This window comes from Psittacula echo, assembly GCF_963264785.1.
Source record: "Psittacula echo genome assembly, chromosome: 1".
NCBI lineage: Eukaryota > Metazoa > Chordata > Aves > Psittaciformes > Psittacidae > Psittacula > Psittacula echo.
This window is the reverse complement of record NC_137735.1, coordinates 7266624-7283260: the sequence shown is the minus strand read 5'-3', so window position 1 is coordinate 7283260 and position 16637 is coordinate 7266624. Positions and strand designations below refer to the sequence as shown.

Genomic DNA, 16637 nt, shown 5'->3' with positions numbered 1-16637 from the left:
ACTTTTAAAAGATGTAAGTGGGGGTTTGGGTTTTTTTTTTCCCCTCTGTTGTCTTCTTTTTTAAACAGTGAAGACAGGCTGAGAAAGTTGGGGCTCTTCAGCCTGGAGAAGAGAAGGCTGCATGGAGATCTCAGGGCAATTTCCAGTATCTGAAGGGGGCTACAAGGATGCTGGAGAGGGACTCTTCATCAGGGTCTGTAATGATAGGACAAGGGGTGATGGATTCAAACTGAAAAAGAGGAAGTTCAGGTTAGGTATAGGGAAGAAGTCCTTTACTGTGAAGGTGGTGAGGCACCGGAATGGGTTGCCCAAAGAAGTGGTAAGTGCTCCTTCCCTGACAGTATTCAAGGCCAGTTTGAACAGGGCCTTGGGTGACATGGTCTGGTGTGAGATGTCCCTGCCCACGGCAGGGGGTTGAAACTGACTGATCTTAAAAGTCCTTTCCAACCGAAACTATTCTATAAAGGGTTTATGCTATATCAACAAAGCAAACTAGAACTGCTGATTTTCATGGTTCAGGCAAGCACAAGAGAGGCATCCCCTTTCCTGAAGCCCTGTGTATAGTTCCTTGGTGGATCTCTCTGCTGACTGTCAGGTTTCCTGTCTCACCCTGCTACCTCCATCTCCACACAGGAATTGCCTGTCATCAGAGCAGTAGTCAGGAATGGTATTTAAGGTTGTTTTCTGCTGCATCAGTACTAGCTTGAAATCACTTCCTTGATTTGCTCAGCTGTATTTTAGATAGAATAAAATCCTAATGTGAATAGAAAAAATGGGAAAATTGCTCCTACTAGAAAATAACCTGCATTGCAAACACCCTTTTCCTCGGTTCATTAGTTGTTTGTCACAGGATAGTTAAAACTATTAATTTTAGATGATACTTGAATTATGGAGCTAAATACAAAGTTGGAAATACTGTAGTTCTTTTCTCATGTTTTTGTTTCAATGTGTTTATACTGTCATACAGAAGACCGTCTTTACAGTTGGATGGTCAATGGGATAGCAGCAAACCTTGAACTTCTAATTTGTTGTGACATTCTGTTCTGAAACAGTAAGTTTTTACCAAAACCTAGTGCTAATTTCAATCTTCTCTTCAACATCTGTTGAAAACAAGGCCAGTGATTTTGCTGTGCAGCCAGCTTAGACTATTCAATATTGTGGTAGTGAATGACAGCCTAATAGTAACTAACCTGAGAACAAATGCAAAGCAGTGAAAACTTCCTTGACTTCACTGGTTGCTGGAAGTGCAAAGATACGGATACTGGAAGGTTTGTGTGGCTTTTCTTTCTTTGTTGTATTAAAAGATTATTTTTTAAGGTTCAAAGACAATAATTAAGTATAATACTTAATTTCTAAATTTAGAGAAATATTCAATCCAAGCTTTTTTAATCTCAATACCATTTTATCTTTTTCTGTTTTGAGAATTAAAATATAATGCCTTATTTCTATATATTTATTTTTAATTATGTTGAAAAGTGCATTGATCTTACTCATTTCCTATCTCACACCACCGTCAGAAGTTTAATACATGAAATAATGGGTGGATTCCATTTGCAAGGTCTAAATAACACATGGAGAATAAGTTATATAAATGGTGTTTCACTTTTTTTTACTAGGTAATACCGGGTTGCTCTTCAGGTGAACACTAACATGGGCAACTGTGCCACCTCTGTAGCTTTATGCTTTGCTTACTGAAATAAACAGCATTTACTTCTCATGCATTAAGACTGCGGAATTCCTGTATGACACAAATGCCTGCCTTAGGAACACTCAATATTTTCCTGTTATCAGGGGTGTGGTAGATGAATTCAGATCTTGAGACTGAAGGTCAGTGTGTGTGTGTCTCAAACCTGTAGCTTTGCAAAACCATATAGGTAAGTAGTAACCTATTGTTGATCTTCACAAGAGTGTTGTAGTTAGTGGATTGTACTAAAGCTTGCATCCTTTGCTTTTTCTATTATACCAAGTAATAAATTCTCAGAATGCTCAGTAATATATCTGGAAACTATTTTCACTAGCTGCCAGTGCATTGCCATTATACAGAGTTTAACTGGTCCAAAGCGTTAAAATGGTTGGATTTGCAAAGTACCCAAACTGATCTGCCAGGTAATAAATTTCTGTGACAAAAATCACAAACCTTCATTCATTATCATGGAATCATAGAATAGTTAGGGTTGGAAAGGACTTTAAAATCATCCAGTTCCAACCCCCCTGCCGTGGGCAGGGACACTTCACACTAAACCATGTCAGCCAAGGCTCTGTCCAACCTGGCCTTGAACACTGCCAGGGATGGAGCATTCGCAACTTCCTTGGGCAACCCATTCCTGTGCCTCACCACCCTCACAGTAAAGAGGTTCCTTATATCTAACCTGAACTTCCTCTGTTTAAGTTTTAACCCATTACGCCTTGTGCTGTCACTACAGTCCCTAATGAAGAGTCCCTCCCCAGCATCCTTGTAGGCCCCCTTCAGATACTGGAAGGCTGCTCTGAGGTCTCCACGCAGCCTTCTCTTCTCCAGGCTGAACAGCCCCAACTTTCTCAGCCTGTCTTCATACAGGAGGTGCTCCAGTCCCCTGATCATCCTCGTGGCCTCCTCTGGACTTGTTCCAACAGTTCCATGTCCTTTTTATGTTGAGGACACCAGAACTGCACACAATGCTCCAAGTGAGGTCTCAGGAGAGCAGAGTAGAGGGGCAGGATCACCTCCTTTGACCTGCTGGTCACGCTCCTCTTGATGCAGCCCAGGATGTGGTTGGCTTTCTGGGCTGTGAGCGCACAATGAAGCCGGCTCATGTTCATTTTTAAATTGACCAACACCCCCAAGCCCTTATTCTTACTGTGTTACTTTAACTTAGACTAAGAGATGAGTTTTCTGAAGTTGCTGAGCACTTTTCAGAGTTCTATGTGAAAAGTGTTTGTCTGTTGCCAAAATGGCTGTTTTCCACACATTTTTAGAGTTACAGTAGAGAAATACCTGTGTATTAGTAATGCTTGTGTCATACCTTATTTGGGATATATATATTTAGTGCTTATGTAATACCTTATGTTTAAAAAGTATAAAATTATTTTCAGGAAAAGTTTCAAAACTAGAAAATAATAGAAGTTAATACTACGTATTTAAAGCAGTGTATAAGATGTTAATGTATTTATGAATGCCCATTGCTGGCCATACTAAACCATGCTGTCCTGTTAATTAAAATACAGATTTTGATAATGGATGTTAATTTGCAAAAGCCTGTTCCCCATTGTGAAGGAAGAGATGACTGAAAATCAGGAAAAGGTTTAGTCTTGAGAAGAGCTTGCTGAAAGCAGAAGGTGAAATTTAGTTTTTCTTCCATATATTTCTTGTCTTTCAGAAGAGATGCTGAATGTGACAGGGTAGAAGATACATTTAGACAGCCTGAAGTTGCAAGAGGCAGGCCAGAGACTGGGAAATGTAGGATAGGGTTTGAAAGAGGTGATGGACATTGATACACATAGATAAGTGACTGTAGAGGAATGTAGTGGGGAAAAAAAGGCATGAATTAAGAATTGAATAAGGAGGAAAGTAGTGAAAGACTGCGAAAGGATGGCTGGGGAAGTAAGAACTGGTATAAACTCAGCTTGTGCAATTGTGGAGCCTTCATCACAGGCGTGTGAGGAGTTGGCATTGGAGGAATGATCATTTTAGAATCCAGAGAAGGGATTTCTGCTGCTCATGAGAAGGTTTCAGGGACAGGTGATGTTTTAAAATACTGGTTTCTAAGATGGCCAGGGAACAGAGGAAGTAGAGTGGGAAAGGGGAATTTTTAGTGGTTTATGAGAGAGCAAAGCACAAGCTAGATAATTTTTCATAGAGAAATAAGGAGGCTGAGAGATAGTAGCACATACAGAAAGGAGGAAAAGAAATGAGGATTTGAATGCCATTTCTGTTTGAGGTCAGAAGCAGCAAACACTGTTATGCCTTAGCATGTGTGCTAATTAAAGAAGGTTTACTCCAAATTGGGTAAAGCCTGAGTTGCAGTTCTGTAGCAGTTCCCTAATGCCAAAGAGTTCTCTTTTTACGGCTGAGGAAGTATGGAAAATAAGTAACTTGTTTAAATGCAGAAATAAATGATAATGTGTATTAGAACTTGCTTCATCTCAGGTCAAAGCGTTTATTTCCCGTGCTGCTGCTTTGGAGGACAAGTTGGATGGAGAAGGTACATTTCCTTCCTTTTGAAAACCAAGCTTGCAGTGCTTGAGTGAACACTGACATTTATGGAGTACAATCCAAGGGTTTGAAGTAACTGTAGTTAGAGGACACTTGTAACCCTTCTTCAGAAATGACTCGTGTAAGGTTTTACTGATTATATTACCTTTTCCCCACCCACCTTAGAAAAAGCAGTTTGTTTTCAAGCCAGTCTGAAGGGCTGCAACAGACATGTTTATGCTTTGCTTCCAAGTTCTGTTTTACTCTGCATGTTGAGTATGGCTGGATGAAGTTGAGCTTTATGTTTGTGAGACTCTATCATGGGATAACTGGGTTCACTGGACCCTATCAGGAAGCTTATGTCATTTAGGGTAAAATGTACTTTAAGATTTTGGTGGTTAAATTTCTTTCTTAGAGATTGCATTACTGTCAATAACAGTTACTCTCTGTGTTCAAACTGCTTTTTATTTTACAATTGATCTGTGTGTAAATCAGTCTTCTTGGTATCCTTCAAATGTACGTGGTATTTTGGTTTGTTCTGCCAAAAATACAGATGCTCATCCAAAATGAATGATCAAAAATAATTAGCTTGCTTCCATTTTCATTCCAGGTTGATTTGCTTTTTCTCACTGCCCTCATGCCCTGTTGTCTCTCCCTGTCTTTTCTTCTCCAATCCCTCTTTCAGTGCCATTCACATTTTCCTGGCTTCTTGGCAGTCTACCCAAGCACTTCTGATTTCTGCAGTATTGCTCCTTCTTTCTACTTCTATACCTTTGAAGGCATCGCAGTCTCAAGCACACCCTTGACATCTTTGTGTTGCCTAAGGTCTTTGGAGTTCAAAGCCTTTACTCTTTGGGTTTCCTGACTTCTGATGTGCGCTGTGTAGCTCCAAAGGGATAAATATAACTGTAATATGCAAGATCTGGTAATAGACTCAACCAAGCAGGAAGAAAATAAAGTGATTCTTGCAAACCTAAATGAAAAAAAAGCACAGCTGATTAGGAATGATCTTTAAACAAAACTTACATTCTGAAAGAATACAGATTGAAATGCAGCTGCCTTGTTCTGAACAGTAATGTATACTTGGGAGTAAGTTGTCACCTCGGACCTGATCCAGAAAGGCTGACAAGAAGTCAAGAGTTTGTTTGAAGTTGTGTACATTTTCTCATTCTCTTTTTTCCTGTAATTATGTGGTTTCCTACATCTTGTCTCAAATCAGCAAGAAGAAAAAAAGGGTGTGTTTTTGGCTGGATTTACTGCTTCATGTAGATACCCCGTTCTACCCAGAACATTAAAGAGAATAAATAGGTTACTTGGTTGGAAGTGGGGAAAATTGTCTTGTAAACCTGCGCTTCAGCCTGACAAGTGATTAAGTAAGACTGTATCATATCCCTTGACTCCTGTCAAGCACAAAGCAATCTTCACAGGGATACTACATTTCCATATTTTTAGTTGAAGTTAAAAACAATTAAAAGCTGAACTTCCTATTCTGTGGTGTAGGACTTGAAATTATTCAATCATGCTTTTACACAGGAATTAAACAAACAGCTCCAGTCATTACAGTTTTATCTAAGACTGTTTCAAAGAAGAGCTGAAGAGCTTTCATAATGCAACAAATGTTTTGAAACTGATTACAAACAAATCGAGAATGGTGCTGTTGTTCAGCTGAGTCTTTGATTTGTTTCTATTATATCAGTGGTTAAGTAAGATAATTCTTGCAGCTTCAGATCCTTCTTTGTTTAGCAGTAAAGCTGCAATCTTGCATTGTGCCATCAGTGCTGTTTGTACTCATGATGCAGTTGCAGCATTTCAGTTCCTCCATCAAAATTAAATTCTCAAAGGGTATAGATTGCAAGTAAGCTGCCTTTTTGTGAACAGTAATGTATACTTGGGCGTATGTTGTCACCTCAGACCTGATCCAAACCCTTGTAAATGTACGGAAACTGAATGAGCCTTGGATCAGATTCTTTCTGAAAGACTTTGAAAAAATTAAGAAAAAGGAAATCCTAAAAACTTTTGTTACACCTCATTATACAGTGAAGTAGTTAACACAGAGCTATCACAGTAAGGATGTATACAAAATCAGTATTTGTGTTCAATGGCCCTTGTGCCAACATCTGTTCGATTTGCCTGTGGCACTATTACAGGTCAAGTACAGCATTACAGGAAGGGGAAGGCTGCCAGTGCCTCCTCTGAACTCATACCCTTTAAAAAGCAGAATGAAAGTGCTGCTTTACCCAGCAAGCAGCATGTATCAATTTGACAGACAGATTAGATTCTAATACAGTTGGTTATCAAATTCCTTTTTATTTGATTTCCAAATAGCAGGTTCTACTAAGGACCATTTGGGCTTGGAAATTGCTGGTGATGATTAACAGGGTTTTTGGGACAGAGTTTTGTGGGTTGATGCATTGTCATCAGTGACTTTCATGCCATAATGATCCTTTGTTATAGCTGTTCAATCCATCAGATAGACTTGAACTGAAATGGAACACAGATCAGTCTTATTAATAGAACAGACAAGGTAACACACAGAAGGCATGTTAAATATTTTTCATCAAAGTCTTTTATTTAGTAAAAGTGTTTTCGGAGCCCATAGTGTCAAACTGACTGCTGGCATTAAACTGCAGATAAATCCTGGGTTTGAAAGACTGGCTTCAATATAGTTTTTAAAAGGAAGCTTGCTATAGGCTATGCATGTTATTTCTAAAGTTGTGTATGTGTTTTTATGTATATGTATATATTTTTCCATAGTAGCTTATTTCTAGTCTTTTTTAAATATATGTATCGTGTATATACATATGTGGTATACACAGTGTGTCGATATGCAGGGATTTAGAGTGTTTTCAGGAGCTTTCAAATAAGTTTTACTTATGTTTATGTGAAATATTTACTTATTTGTATATATTTGTAGAGTATAAATTTAAGAATTATTTAGTGTCTACACTAAGACACTAAAGATACAAGACAGTATCTTGGCTGAATAAAGTGCATATCATGAAGTGGGTAGGTTACTGGCAGGACTGTGGGTCATAGAAACCTAACATCGAGCTGATAGTCTTGTAAAGTGAAATAGGAACTCATAAAAAGCAGCACAAACCATCAGAGGTTTGGAAACTTACTAAACAGCATGTGAGCACACTGGCTTTTCTTTTGAGTTTTAATAGCATTAGTTTCACGTGGACCCTTTGTTACATTGTAGTGAGGCTTTAAGAGCAGCTACAGTTCGGCTGCTGCCTTCTCCTTGTTGATCGCAAGTTTGATGTGCAGCTGCTTCTTGTAAGTGAAATATTGCAGGGGCTACTCCATTTAGATATAGGGGTTTTTTCACCCAAATGTGCAAAATATCTCGGGTGCTTTGGTGACACTGCAACATACTTTTTGGAGATGACATATAGACTCCAAGTCCAAAAAGTGCAGTTGCTAGAACCAGGTGACATATTGTGATAGCTTTCTAGTAATGATTTTCTAGAAGTATTTTTTTTTGTTTAAATGATGATACCTTGTCATATTCAAGGTGTAATTTATAAATATGTTCTGTCTCTGCATTGAAGGAATTTGGCAGTTTACATACTGGGTTGTGTGTCTGTACTCTAGATTTGATCCATATGCTTCTGAGTTCAGTTTCTGATAGTAAAATCACAGAATGGTTTGGGTTGGAAGGGACCTTAAAGATCATCTAGTAGAAATCTAGTTTCACTACTAGAAATCTCGTGGTGTGTCTTTAGATGACCAAAGAGGAGGCCTTGCTGTTATGATATATTTATGCTTTTTTTGTAAAAATCAGATGTTTTTCCCCAAATTATAGTGGTGTGTTGCAGTGGTGGCTTTGCGACGTTTGGCATTATGGCTGAAATAGTCTGGTGCTGAAATGAGGTAAAAAAAAAAACAGATAGGAAGATGTTTAAAAAGGATTTCAGCCTTCAGTATTCAGTCCTTGAGATATGTTAAATTCTTTGAAATAGAGATGTGTCAAATGGTCTCTTACGAGTCTTGGTCTCATATGTCTACTAGTGTCATATGGTCTGTTAAGAGCCTTGGAGACCTTTCACGCATGGCGTGAAAGCAGAGTAGTCATTTTGAGGTTGAACAGCAGCAAGACCTGTCTGAGCAGCTGTGATTAGAAAGGATGTCAGCTCACTGCAGAGGGTATGAAAAAGACTTTCAACAAGCAGTGTGCTGTAGCTTCACCTGAAAGTAAGTCTGAAGGAACAGAAATGACGCAGATGGGTCGCAGAAGGCAGCCAACTCATGTCCTGTGTTTAAACTTTTATCGTGGATTCTTTCTTCCCAAAAAGTACAGTTGTAGTTGGATGAAAGCAGGAATGGCCGTTGAAGGTACGCAGCGAACTCTGCTTCTTCCCTATCACATTTTGCCTGTGGCCTTTCCTGGCAAGAGATCATGAAAGGGGTATTGTCTGACTGCCACAGATTTGGGCTCATCTGAACTTTGTGTTGCTTGTTAAATATGTTATCTCACTCAAACTGACGTGAGTTGGCGTCTGTGCAATAAAATTGTACTATTGGTGAATGTTGTATCAGTCAAGTTACAGAAAACGATAGAAAAACCCCACGTATATTCCCTGTTTCTCTCATGAGTCCCACCACTTGGTGTGCTTCTGTAAGTGATCAGTGAATGACTCCTGTGCACAGTTACTTCTTTTCTAAAGGTTATTTCGTTTTCCAGAATTGTTCACATTTATGCTGGATTTCAGTTTCACGTGTTATACTTGGATTTAGGTCAAGTTTTGATTTTGCTCACTGACAAGCTTGTCAAATTTCACTGTGTGCATTTAGTATATGTAATGACTTAGAATATCGTATGTACAAATAATTCCACAATACAGGAACTTTCACTATTTGCTTTTTAAATCTGTAAGTGGCATTGAGAAACATTCAGCATTGATGAATGTTTCTAACTTCACATTTTCAGCTGTTATTTTCTGCCTTCTTGGCATGCTTAAATCTCATGGCCAGTTGCAAAAAAACAAGTAGGATTTAATTCTCAAATTAATGTAAAAAAATACACAGTTGCAGAATATTACATTTTTGGCAGTGGATTTCCTTGCTGACTTGTGCATAATCCTAGGAGAGCCGCAAACACTGAAAGGACAGTCTAAAAGATTTGTCATTTACATCTGTTTGTTCCATATCCCACATGATGGGTAAATAACTGCCTGTGGAAATGGCTGTTGCCAATGTTAAGCCATAGTTGAGAAATGTTTTTTTCCTTTTATTGAGCGCTTTCACAACCCTGCCAGTACTTTCCTGTTTCCTCCTAGTGCCAAGCCATAACCTAGATGGGCCCAAAATGTAGTGTAATGGGGCCCAGACTGGTGCTCTTAGAATCCAGATTTGACTGGCTGGGTTAATAAAATATGTATGATTATGAAGTGAAAAGCTGCTTCCCAAATGAAACACTCTGATTTTAAAACACAAGGGTCTGAGCCACTTCAGCTGTCTAGCTGTTGTTGAATGCAGTCCTTAAAGGAATGCAGTCCTTAAAACAGTCCTCTGTTTTGCACACACAAAACCACACGCACCATTGGGCTTTTCCAGGCTGGAAGAGGAGAGTCTGGCTGTCATAGGAGCCTTAGGTGTGGCCTTGTAAGCTCTAAGCTACTTCAGTTTTTGCTTCAGACAACTACATAGAGGATGTTTTCTCCTGCATCACAGACGTTCTAGAGCAACTTTGGAGGGACAGGAGGAGATGTATGTGATAAAATAGAGTGGAGGACACGGCAAAGTGGAGAGAACCAGGATGTCATAAAGAACTTGAAGACCTAGAGGCTTGAAGTAACAAGTGCTGTGGCTTGGAGAAAGAAGACCTACCAAAAAATTGGGAAGTGTGAAACACATGCTTCAAGGAGAAGGATCTGGGTTTATGTGTTGGTCAAAAGATGTGATGATGGCCATGCAGAAATGTCACAAATCATGTTGACGTTTCATTAGAATGAGGTTTCAAGTGCATACACTGCTGCTGACCATGCTAGTGTTGGTGTAAGAGTGTGGAGGGAGATCTCTAGTAGCTCATTGGGTGCAGTTGTGGTCATCCACTGAAGAATTGAGATTACTTGTACAAGCACAGTGGGAAAGTGTTAAATTTGATCAAAGGGGTAGAAGGGCATCATCCTAGGCAGGAGTGGAAGGGCTAGGTTTATGAAGTTTAGTCGGACAAATGCTGAGGGGGCTACGATCGTTGGCTGTATACATTTGGATTGTAAACACCAAGGAGAAAAAGCACAATTTAAGCAAATGGCCAGCACTGGTGCCAGAACAAATGGATGCAAGCTGGACTGTGAATAAATTGAGACTGGAAATGAGAAGACATTTTAATATAATTGGAACTGTGAGATTTTGGAACAATTTTCTTTTGGGAATTAATGGGGAAAAACCACCTGAGGGCATTTTGGTTATAAGAGGGACTGTTTCTTGTGTAGGCTGCCTCAGGCATGGGCTTTGGCTTGGTCCATACCAACTGTAATGTTGCTGTAGAAGCAAAACCAATAAACTGGTTTGGGTTTTTTTTAACCCTATGTAACAGCTCAAGGAAACACGTCCTGATGAGCGCAGTCTCTCTGACTGGTGGCTGCTAGATGTAATCTCCAAAGGACTTGTTTGTACCATTAAAATCAAGGAGGTTTTTGTGTGTAATCATTTATAAGATCAGAGCCTACAGCTGTTCTTTGAATTACGTTGTAGCCACATTCTTTAAAGATGTGTAATTTCTCTTTCTTTTCTTTTTTTTCCAAGTTCTTACTTTTACAAGTAAATCCAAATTCTCCTTAAAGGATTCTGGTCTTTATCTGACTTAAAACTGGGGTTACCAATCCAGGAACACTTGTTAAAATAGCGTAACTCATTTGGTGAAGTGTTCAGTAAGAAGCAGTTTTCTTTCATTGTCTGAGTTTGTTTTTATTTTCTTTAAAGATTTTTCTTCCTGTATTTTCATTTAAAGAATTACTGCTGCAGGTCTTATCTTCCACCAGTTTCAGTGCTTGGATGAGCTGAAAGGACTCAGATGCCAGAATCTGTACATGTACCAGACCCAAAAGTCTATTCAATAGAGAAATTCAGAGCCTCTGCAGAACTTTGTGAAGCACATCATAGGAGCCTCTTGAAGTTGTTACAGCTAGCTTAAATATTGAAATGATTTGTGCATGGTTTTTGTCTCATAGAATGATGAGGATATTGGGTACTGCAGTGAAGGTAGAAATTTAGAGAAGTGAAATTCTCCAATTTGCACATATTTAGATTAGATATTAGGAGAAATTGTTCACTATGAGGGTGGTGAAGCCCTGGCACAGGTTGCCCAATGCCCATCCCTGGCAGTGTTCAAGGCCAGGTTGGACAGGGCTTGGAGCAACCTGCTCTAGTGGAAGGTGTCCCTGCCTGTGGCAGGGGGTTGGAACTGGATGATCTCTAAAGACCCCTTCTAGCCCAAACCATTCTGTGATGCTATGGTTTCAGACCTTTCAGATCCTCTCTATACTTGCTTTTTTAGCATGGTCTCTCTATTTCTCTTTTTTTCTTTCTTTCTCTTTTGCAACATTTTTGCTTTGGTACAATTTCTCATTTCTTAGGGGTGCTTTTTTCTCTGGTTTGGCATCTCAGTTATACCAATTTATATGACATCCAGTTTCTCATTAGCGAGAGCGTAGTTGTAGTACCAGAAAGTAAAGGGACAGACACTTTGTTCTCGTGTATCAATTGACAGATTTCAGTCTCTGTTGTCTAAGGGCTCTGTAATGATTGCTGAATGTTTTCTATTCAGGTATCAAGTGGTTTAATAGTGCGGTGAATGCCTGTACCACTGTGTGTATGGTGAAGAGATACTGTTCTGTGACTCCATTCAAAACAGAATGTCAGCTGCCTAAGCATAAAAACACTTACTGTTTACAGTGAGTGCTTGCTCCCATGTTGTGTTTTCCTCTGCATGTGGAGATGCAATCCAGTGATGCTTGTACTTAAGGTTCAGTGATGCAGAGCATCTCCTGTGAAGTGAGAAGAGTTTTTCCTCTTAATAAGAACACAAATACTGGTCACTTAGTTCTTCTAAAGCTAATCTCATCATGCTAGAACAGATACATCAGATGGAAAAGACTAACAAGAGACTGGAAGATAATTGGAGAAATAACCTTTAAAATGAAGGACCTGGATTTAATGCTTTTACAGTCTTTTTATACCTGAAAATATGCATATGTGATAAAGAGGAGATCCTAAGAAAGAAAAAAAATGTGTTTTTTCTTCCATTTTATTTATAGGTACTAAATGAAGCAGTGGGTGCACTGATGTATCACACTATCACTTTAACACGAGAAGACCTGGAGAAATTTAAAGCACTTCGAATAATTGTCCGAATTGGCAGTGGTTTTGATAATATTGACATCAAATCTGCTGGAGATTTAGGTATGACTATTAAAGACATTATTTTCCATCTTATGCTTGCCTCCAGAAATCTGATAGCATCTGAGTCTTTGCATTAATGTTTTCTGTATATTTTATGCTAACATAGTACGTAAGCTGTATAATTTTCTCATCAAAGTGTTGCAAAATCATTATGGAGATACTAGCATTAGTTAATTAAGTGATAATATTAACAGCTTTGCGACAGGATGGCAATCAGCCTGTTCAATATAAACCCAAGTAGTATGGCAATAATTTTTCAGCTCTTTCTTTTTTACCCCGGTTGTATATTTTAACTACATATGCTGTAATCTAATCACAAAATACAATTCCCTCAGCATGACATACTACTACTACTGTTTGAATAAAAAATGAGGGTCATTATCAACTGTCCGAGACTTATTTATGATGCATGAGATTGAGTATGAAACCACTCCATAAAGTAGAAATATTGATTTTATGGGAGAACTAGTGGTTGCTGCTTCAGAATAAATTCAGATACTGGAGCTATGAGGAGATGGTGCTTGGTGTTTCACTGTAAAAGAGCAACAATCTGATTTGTACTTTTCTTACTTAAGATCAACCATCTCTTAGCTATAGTCTACAGGTCGGACTACCACTACATTTTCCTTGTTTCTTTTCTAAGGTTGAGGTGACCAAGTATGTTTCCCATTATGCTCTGGGAAGATCTTGGAGGTATTTATTTCAATGGGACAGTGCTTAGTCCTAATAAGAACCTCATTGTTGTAGTGAGGAGCAGTAGTATGGTCTGTTTATCAGTAAATGATTGTAAAATAATCAGCTGTTTTTAATGGTGGGGTAGTTTGCTCAGCAGACAGAGGCTGACAACTGCTGTGTGAGTTTCTACGAAGAACAGATCAAGTCTGAAAGTATGCAAGGCTGTGTTCCTACGTACTGTAAATAGTGCCACAGTTAGGCATGTGCCTTGTGAGCTCTAGAAAACACATATATAGAGAGAGATTGGCCTAGGGTAAAATCCTAGATCAAAAGCCAAAATCTAGGTACATAACAAAGGCCCTGACCGGTCAGGAGTCCGATTTATGCAGAGCATCTCTGGTAAGAGGAGAAGCTTTGCAGGTTTGGGGTCTTATTTCTGCAAGTTTCTGTGCTGGACTGTAACCCAAGCTTATAATTTAAATGCATCCGCATAAGGCTTCAAGCCAGAGTACAGCAGATTTGGGAAATTCTCATTTGTATGAAATGCTAAATGGCCCCATTCCTAATGATTCAGTTCCTATGTTGCGATTAGACTGAGTTACGCAGTTGGAATCCATCTTGATTGTGCATTCCAGTATTTATGAAAAATAATCGTCCTCTATCAGAAGCCAGTAAATGCTGGAATGTTTACAGTGTAAAAGCTCTGATTTTAATAGTTAGGGTGAAATGCTTGGAATTAAACAGTAACTCACCTCTAGAGGGACAAATCATTTTCCATTTGTTGAACTAATGCAAATAATATGCATTTCAAGGAGGTAATATGGGAGTTAATTGCTCTTTGTAAAAAGCTTTGATTCACTCTTGAAATACAGTGTATAGACCATAAAGTCTGACACATTCCTGAGCTTCTGTAGTAACTTTTTGAGTTATTTGTCATAGAGCTGGTTCACGGGGTTGTTACCAGCTTTTGCTATTAAGTATTATTCTCATGTTAGTGCTTTTACTCTTCTTAAAATGCATGAAAGCATATTTCTTGGATAAAATCTTTATGATCTCATCTGCTTTTTCTCCACTTTATTAGTTGTTGACTGGAAAATATGTACAGGTTGTGAGTGTAGCTGGATGCAAATGAAGTGGGAGTCAGGGTGATGCCCGTTGACTCCTGCATTTTCCAGCATTTCAACATTGAACCTCTGCACAAGATCACTGAAAGTGGTGGGAAAAGGGGAAAGGGAAGGGAAGGGACCATAGAAGCGAAGGACATGCGTAAGAGTGTGCTGCCCTTTCCCACGTGCAGTGTCTCTTTATATCCTTGCCCCTCATGATACTCTCTTTGGTTACTTCTACCTTTCAGAAATAAGCTGGTTTCAAAGCTGGGGGACAGAGTGAAAAAGAAATTCCTACAGTTTAGGAGAGAAATTATCTGACTTTTGTTCCTCAAGTCTCGTAAGGAAACCTGTTAGGGAGGAAGGTGTCCAGTGAATTCAGTTACTTATTTCCCTTCCCAAATACGTAATATAACTCTTTAAGCTCTCTTTAAAGCATTATTTTGTTGATGCCAGCTATCAGGAGACATGCTTATTGAATTTGTTTTGCCATGTAAAACCTGCATTTTTCCTCCATGAAAAAGACTTTTTGTATAAATGAATGCAGCTGTTTCATACAATGCACTTAAAGGAATGCTACTTTTCAGTCTTGTACTTTTCCCCCCACTCATGGGTTTTTTTCCCCATTTAAAGAAAAACTGGTGAGTTTCATCCTACCATTGATGTTAGCACGATGCCAAGATTAATACTCCCGCAAATGATGCTGGTTTATCTTGGTTTCTAACTCTAAGAGCAGTGACTCAGCAGACACTGTATCTCCACAGCAGAGGAAAGAAAAACAGTTCTGCATGTTCCGTATGTTGGTTTTTACTGATGTGAAGCAAGCTGTAAAAAAGTACTGGGCAGCAGAATGAAGGCATTTGAATCTAAAACATAGATAAATATGGTAAGAGCTTATTTGTCAGATTACTGTTATTACCATTACTGAAGAGAATGTGTTTTTCCTTGCTTCATAAGCTATACTGACATTAGCAGAAGACTCATTGAATATTTATTTATGTAAAAACCTGAACAACTAGAAAGTGAAAACAGTATTAGGGTGGTTTTTAGGATACAAAACACTTTTTTTCTCCACCGTGAAATTACACTGCTTGTGATCTCAGTCAGCAGAACTGAGAGACAAACATTTGTGGGAGCTGATGATTAGAGAGGGAACATGTAGTAAATAGAATGAAGAGAAAGAAGTCAGAAAGGACACAAACTCTCAAATAACCATGTTGCTTAAGTGCCCTGTATTGAGTACTGGAAGGTAAAAAGCAGAATGGTGTAACTTGCATGCAGTTACAATCCTGATGTGTTTTTTGAAATGAAAAATATTGTGAGTGCCTAATAATAGTTAGATGGGTTATCTCCTTAATTTGAGGGACCAGGAAAGGACCTGGATTCTGTTTGATGTGATTGTACAAATCCATTTCCAAAACAAAACAAATTGTCCCTCCCTGTGTCATGATTACCCATACATGAATTGGAAATACTAATAGTCGTTCTGTGAGGTCTTCATAAGAATAGCCGTCATGATAAATTATGTTATATTCTTTAGAACTTGTATAGATACCTAAGGTATCTTGTATAGATAGATACCTTAACAATGATCATTAACCTCACTTTTGAGCTCAAGGCAGACTTTTCTTTGCTGTTCAAAACACCTCACTCAGTGTGCATGTAAAACACCAAGACTTGCGTTGTAAACTTGTCTGATGTCTTTAGTATTGCCTTTTGTGGTTTCAGTGGTCTGCTTAGTGTTTGCCTTAGTTTGAAAACACAATAAATAGTAATAGAAAAATCAGAAAAAATATGTTTGTGTGTATTTATCAACTGTTAGGTCAAATATTCTGTCTGCCATTACGGTCAGAAACCTAGTATTTGGGCAAAATTAAATTTGTACATTGAAATCTCATGCTGCTGAATTTGCTGTTAAATATGAAAAAGTAAGAAATGTTTGGCAACTGGTATCCTTTTCCCCCCTCTCCTTGCAGGGATTGCGGTGTGTAATGTGCCAGCTGCCTCGGTAGAAGAAACAGCAGATTCTACCATGTGCCACATTCTGAACCTGTACAGGCGAACCACCTGGCTTCACCAGGCCTTGCGAGAAGGCACGAGAGTACAGAGCGTTGAACAGATTCGGGAAGTGGCTTCTGGAGCTGCCAGAATCAGAGGGGAGACCTTGGGCATTATTGGATTAGGTAAGTTGGCTTGAGAGGTGGTTTAATACTCCTCACCTTTCGCTGCTTTAAACAAAATGATGAAGATTTGAGCTATAAAAACTGACCACTTAG

The 16637-nt window shown here is 38.8% G+C and overlaps 1 protein-coding gene across 4 annotated transcripts in view; it reads left to right on the top strand.

The window, feature by feature from the left end:
- CTBP1 (C-terminal binding protein 1) overlaps positions 1 to 16637 on the top strand; it is a 69924-nt gene that overhangs the window by 31718 nt on the left and 21569 nt on the right. For all 4 annotated transcript variants that reach the window (XM_080638855.1, XM_080638854.1, XM_080638856.1 and 1 more), the window contains 2 exons: positions 12436 to 12580; positions 16338 to 16544. In XM_080638855.1, coding sequence (XP_080494981.1) covers positions 12436 to 12580; positions 16338 to 16544 — 352 coding nt within the window. The remainder of the gene's footprint in view (positions 1 to 12435; positions 12581 to 16337; positions 16545 to 16637) is intronic.